The sequence below is a fragment of the Schistosoma mansoni genome (assembly GCF_000237925.1).
Source record: "Schistosoma mansoni, WGS project CABG00000000 data, supercontig 0352, strain Puerto Rico, whole genome shotgun sequence".
Taxonomy (NCBI): Eukaryota; Metazoa; Platyhelminthes; class Trematoda; order Strigeidida; family Schistosomatidae; genus Schistosoma; species Schistosoma mansoni.
This window is the reverse complement of record NW_017386199.1, coordinates 37,602-43,394: the sequence shown is the minus strand read 5'-3', so window position 1 is coordinate 43,394 and position 5,793 is coordinate 37,602. Positions and strand designations below refer to the sequence as shown.

At 34.2% G+C, this 5,793-nt stretch overlaps 2 protein-coding genes across 2 annotated transcripts; both read left to right on the top strand.

Moving 5' to 3' along the window:
• Positions 1–197: 197 nt before the first annotated feature.
• Smp_178390 (COG4 transport protein,putative) lies at positions 198–422 on the top strand (the record flags this gene model as incomplete). Its single annotated transcript, XM_018792339.1, has 1 exon — positions 198–422. The coding sequence occupies one exon, from the start codon at positions 198–200 to the stop codon at positions 420–422; it is 225 nt and encodes a 74-aa protein (XP_018644452.1).
• Positions 423–2,697: 2,275 nt separating this feature from the next.
• Positions 2,698–2,748, top strand: Smp_166460 (Conserved oligomeric Golgi complex component 4,putative; the record flags this gene model as incomplete). Its single annotated transcript, XM_018792338.1, has 1 exon — positions 2,698–2,748. A coding segment is annotated over one exon (51 nt), but the record flags the coding sequence as incomplete, so codon positions are not given.
• Between the last annotated feature and the right edge of the window lie 3,045 nt (positions 2,749–5,793).

The following is a 5,793-nucleotide window of genomic DNA, read 5'->3' as shown; positions in this document are numbered from 1 at the left end:
TAGTTTGAGCAGTAAAAGACATGATTCATCAGCTCAGTCGATCAATAGAGATAAAATATTGGATTCAAGCGAATTAGGATCGGATCGCGTATTAGTCATTGAGCCTATAATTGTTGAAACGCTCCAGATCATTACTTGTTCAGAACTTTATTTGAGATTTATACAGAGGCGAATTTCTGTAAGTTGTGTTTTATATTATGAATAATCATATTAACGTTAAAATTTTAAATAAAGAGATTCACAATTTTGAGAAGTCGGTTGGATGCCAGCTCAGTAGTCTATCGGTTATGTGCTCTGGCGCGAGACTGGTAGGTCCTGGGTTCGAATCTCGCGAGGCGGGACCGTGGATGCGCACTGCTGAGGAGTCCCACAATAGGACGAAATGGCCATCCAGTGCTTCCAGGTTTTCCATGGTGGTCTAGCTTCAATTGACTCATGATCCCAACTATATAAATTATGTTTGTTTAAAAGTTGCTTTAAACTATGCTTAGGTTCACTGTAGTAATCTGTTAAGAAAAAAGTTAATATGTCATTCTGTGTTTAATTCTTTAAAACATTGTGAATACATTGGTGCAATCACATTGTACATAAAATGTAGATAAATGTAAGCAATTATTAATAATAAATATATATTTTTATTATATCCCAATGAGTGGAAAAATTGTATTTCTGACGACGTTTCGTGACTTAATGTAAGCCATTTCTTCAGATACTACTAAGTTGTACTGTTTATACTTGTGTTAATTTAATTCAGTTATTTATTTACTATGAAGGAATGGCTTACAATAAGTCACGAAACATCTTCAGAAAGACAATTTTTCTACTCGTTAGGATATAACAATAAAAATATATTTATTAATAAATAAGGCTAGAACATGTTCGCATTTCTGAGCATGTTCCAAAGAAATTGAGGTTGTGAGGGACTAGGGTTCTTGGCAGTGCAATAGCACGGCATTTACTTGACACCGGGCTGGATGGTTTGATCGTAGAGGTTTCATCATTCTTCTGAACGACATCATCAGCACAAACTTCACCACATGTGGTTCACAGCTTGTCCTGTAGACCTCGATGTTGGTTGGTTCTAGTTGACCTTAAACCTGTCATTGTTTACTTTATTTTAGTTGTATCTCCCATTGGTTTGATTTTTGGTCCTGTGTTTGTTCATAGTTTTTCTGATTGGTTGATAAATTGGATCGATTTCAATGTGCTTGTTGATTGCTGATTGACCTGAGCGTCAAGGTCCTAAAAATTCTCTGGTGTTTTTAGAACTACTTCCATCCAAGATCTCCACATTTTACCAGTCGAATATGTGTCTGTGATTTTCTACATGTATTGATATAAGTGAAAATATGTCATGCCGTTTGACTGCTAATTGATGTTCACGCGGGCGAAGATGAAGAGGACGTCCGCTTTGTCCCATGTAGTGTTTTTCTCAGTTGGCACAATTTTTTTCGTAGGTGATGTTCGGTTTTTCTTCGTGCCATTTCGTCCTTTGGTTTGCATAGGATTGATTGTAGTGATTTTGTTGGTTTGTGTGCTACATCTATTCCGAAAGGCTTCAACAACGCCGTTGTAGTTTCTGACATGCCTTTTATACATGGTAGTGTGACCCGTTTGTTGGTTTATGTATTTGGATTTGTTTCTGATGATGCGGTCGGCTGGTATTTTTTGATGAAATTGATTGGGCAGCCGTACTTTTGAAGGATCGTATCCAGGTATTTTTCTCCATTTTTTAGTGCTGTAATTGTGTTGCAGTGTGTCCTCACCCTCTTGAACAAAGTTTATACGCAGTTGGTTTTATGAGCTCGTGTGTTGTTTCTACTATAATTGAGAATTTGATCACTGTTACCTGAAGTTTGTGCTGATGATAACTTTCAGAAGAGCTATGAAAGCTCCACGACCAAACCATCTAGCTTAGAAAACAAAACCTCATTAAAACTTATTATTTTCATTCAAATTAGAAATAATTAACCTGAAATATGTTAAATATATAATCAGTTCGAGTAAGGTGAAGTCGTTAACAAAATTAAAGTTCCAAGCAGTTTGAAAAAAGAAACTTGATTATATTTAATTATAGGCTTCATATATTTACTGAGGAGTGCTCTATTTTTTGCTCATGGTAAAAACACAAAGATATTTTAAGCAAAGATGGATAGTGGCTAGCAGTGGAATCCAGGACACGCGTTTCGTCCTATTTGGAACTCGTCAGCTGGACGCATCTGCATCTCAGAGTTGATGTTCACTCTGGGACTCGAACTCAGTACCTTTCGCTTCAAACGTCATCGCGTTATCCACTCGGCCACTGAGTCCTGATAGCCACTTGCTTGGGCGATGGGGTGAAGTTTAAATTCATTTAATACTGTTTGTTTGAATCTTCCCATTGATGTTTAGGACTGCATCTGGTCAGTCTCTTATTGGCACATGTGCATACTGTGTGTCCTGGATTCCACTGCTAGTCACTATCCATCTTTGCTTACAATGCTTGTTAATTAAGGCTATATCGAAGCAATATGCACAGTATGCACATATGCCAATTAGAGACTGACCAGTTGCAGTCCTAACACATCAAATGGAAAGATTCAAACAAACAATACTAAATGAACACAAAGATATTAGTTTTTGTTGTTGGTATGCAATCACAGACCATGTATATGTAAATATGTGAAGTTGTTATGATGTCTTTTTTTTCTTCTGTAGGCTGATATTAAACAGTGCAATCTCGCAGAAGATGATTTTAAAAGTACGTAGAATAGTTCGCTCTTTTGTAATGTTATAGCGTACTAATTAACCTTTGATATTGTATCTTTATAATTTATCGATTACAAGTGTACATTTACTTATTTATTACTATTTATACTTTGCCTTCTGTAATTCTCTAAATTGCATAAGTGATGAGAAAATCTTTGTAATTTAGTTTAGGAATTTTAATTTTAATGAGTGAGTTGTGGGTGATTTTTTCACTTATAAAGGTTTGTACAACTAAAGGGGTATTATCAGATGGAGGTTTTGTGGAGATTTTAGTAATTTCATATAGTTGAGATCATGAGTCGATTGAAGCTAGGCCACCATGGAAAACCTGGAAGCACTGGACAACCATTTCGTCCTATTGCGGGACTCCTCAACAGTGTGCATCCACAATCCCGCTTTGCGGGATTCGAACTCAGGACATTAACACCATTGGGTGCCGTCTCAATGGTCTATCGTTTAAGTGTTCTGGCTCTAGACTGGTAGGTCCTGGGTTCGAATCTCGCGGGGCTGGATCGTGGATACGCATTGCTGAGGAGTCTCACAATAAGACGAAATGGCCGTCCAGTGCTTCCAAGTTTTCTATGGTGGTCTAGCTTCAATTGACTCATGATCTCAATTATATAAACGGGTACTATTAGCTGAAAATAACATTATATTTCTGAGTAATACTATATGAACTTGTACACCGTTAATTTATAGTACTAGATCAACTTTTCTAAGTTCTCATCTCGCTGAATTATCTGTATGGCCATCTCCCTTCTATCCATCTAGAATCTTTCAAATAGTTTTCATATTGTCTGCGTATTTAATCTTGTATATCCACACAAGTTGTTATCATCTTAATGTATTGTCTCGTTGAAATTTGCTATATGAATGTAAATATAATGTCTGTTTCTTAAATTTGTAACTTGATGTAGTATCATCCATAGTTTTAACAATGTAGATTAAAATATTAAAAATAAGTCAATCTTTTTTTAGAGAAAAGCAATAAGATCTCCAAATTTTTTGAAAATTCTCAACTTGTTTGTCAAGTACAAGATTTACTCAGCAAATATCTTAATTTAGAACAATATTATCTCCGTGTAACAATTATGAAGGTGAGTTGTTTTCTCTGCTACATGATATCTGTTGTAAGTGTTTATTGTAAATGACTACATTTTCATATGAAGTATATTTACAAAGATAATTGAGAAAATCTCCTAGATTTATGCTTCGTTTTCACTGAATTCATCTAGCTTTTCCCCCGTGGGACTATAAACCTTTGTCACTCATTGCTTCAATTAAACACCCCCACTTCGGTATTCAACAGCAGCTCTAGTAAAAGTGTGTGACAATATGTGGGAAAAAAGATCTTTTTACAACTCCGTATGAATTAAATAATACGTCTTGTTTCTGATAAACCCGGCTTTGTTGAGTCGTTGAGGATATCGGATTTGACAACTATGTATACTTTATGTTTTGTAAACTGAATAGACGATTTTACTACTAGTATTTCAATTCATCTTTCTTGATAGGCTTCAAATCACTCCCGCTTTTACAGCAACAGCAGTAACTACATTTGGTCAAATGAAGTAGATAATTTGTTTCTGATATACTTGGATTTGTTCAGGTGGTGATAACATACTTTGGGATAAGAATCAGTCTTAAACTACTAAAATATATATGAAAATCAGTTTTCGTCGCTAACTTTATTGTGAAGTTTCTGCTAATGTTAACTAGAAAATTAATAGATGCCTTAATATTACATCATTCTGCTCAATCTCGAGATAAAGACATTGTAGTTGTCATTACTAACAGTTCGAACCCGTACTTTTTTCGCTTGTTCGTTAGTTTCACCCTTAATGGATGTACATCATTTCTAATCTGAATTTATTTCAATTATTTGTTTTGCAAGGCATTAAGTTCAGATGAAGTTGACAAATCTAATAATGTATGGTGTTTTATTGACGATGTATTTTTCATCACCAAAAAAAGTCTTATGTAAGTTACAATTTTTTTGTTGTGAATTATGTTAACTTCAATTTAGTTAGGTAATATAATTGTAATGACCCAGCTCTAATGATTTTCTTTAAGCGTTAAGGTCTTAGCAGTGTATTTCATATTTTCAGGAAATTCGGTTTTCTTAGTTGACGGAAATTTCTGATTACTGTTTATACTCATACTACTTCTACGATATGAATCGACAACTTCATCTCTGTGCTAATGTGGTTCTACGTTGTGACTGACTGACTGATTGAATTGATGTAAATGATTACGAAGTATAAATGTGCCCATTCATTCAATGAACCACCCGTAGTATTATAGCTTTCTTGTATATAGTATATTGTTTTGTCGACTGTGGATTCTGAAAATCCATCACATTAGCTTTCACTATCCTTCAGTTGGTTATCCTATCTTTACAAACACTCCAAGTATCATACGATTCCCATCAGGTGCATGAAAGGATCATATTGAAAATTTATTGGAAATATGACGTAAGACGAAAAGTTTTCTGTTTGCTAGTGTTAACCATCCTAAGTGTTTTTCATAAAATCATGTTGATATATATGATCATTCATCACTCTTACCAGCCATTAAAGAATTAAATAATAGTTCCTGTTATATTTTGACTAGCTACTAGTTCTTTATATTATTATGTTTCAATGGTCAAAGTTTAACTGCTAATGATTGTTGACATCTTCATTGCATCTGTTATCCGGTTGATTTGATTTTGTGAACATTGGAATTTTATATTTTGACTAGATTCCGTTTACTGTAATATAAGTCAGTTGTTTACCAGTTTATTATAAGATCATCTCTTCAGTAACCGGTTTATACAAATTTCTATCACTTGAACAGAATCTTCTTTACAATATTTATTATCATATTTATGTATGTAGTAGATAAACACAGGCATTATATATGCGGTGGTAATTACTATTATCATTGAGCGTATTGATTGTACCTTCTATTGCTATTATACCTTCTATAAAATTACCATAAGTTTAGTTTATTAGAAATTAGCAGTATAATGCTGAAAACGTCTTGTTAACTGTCTGATTAATA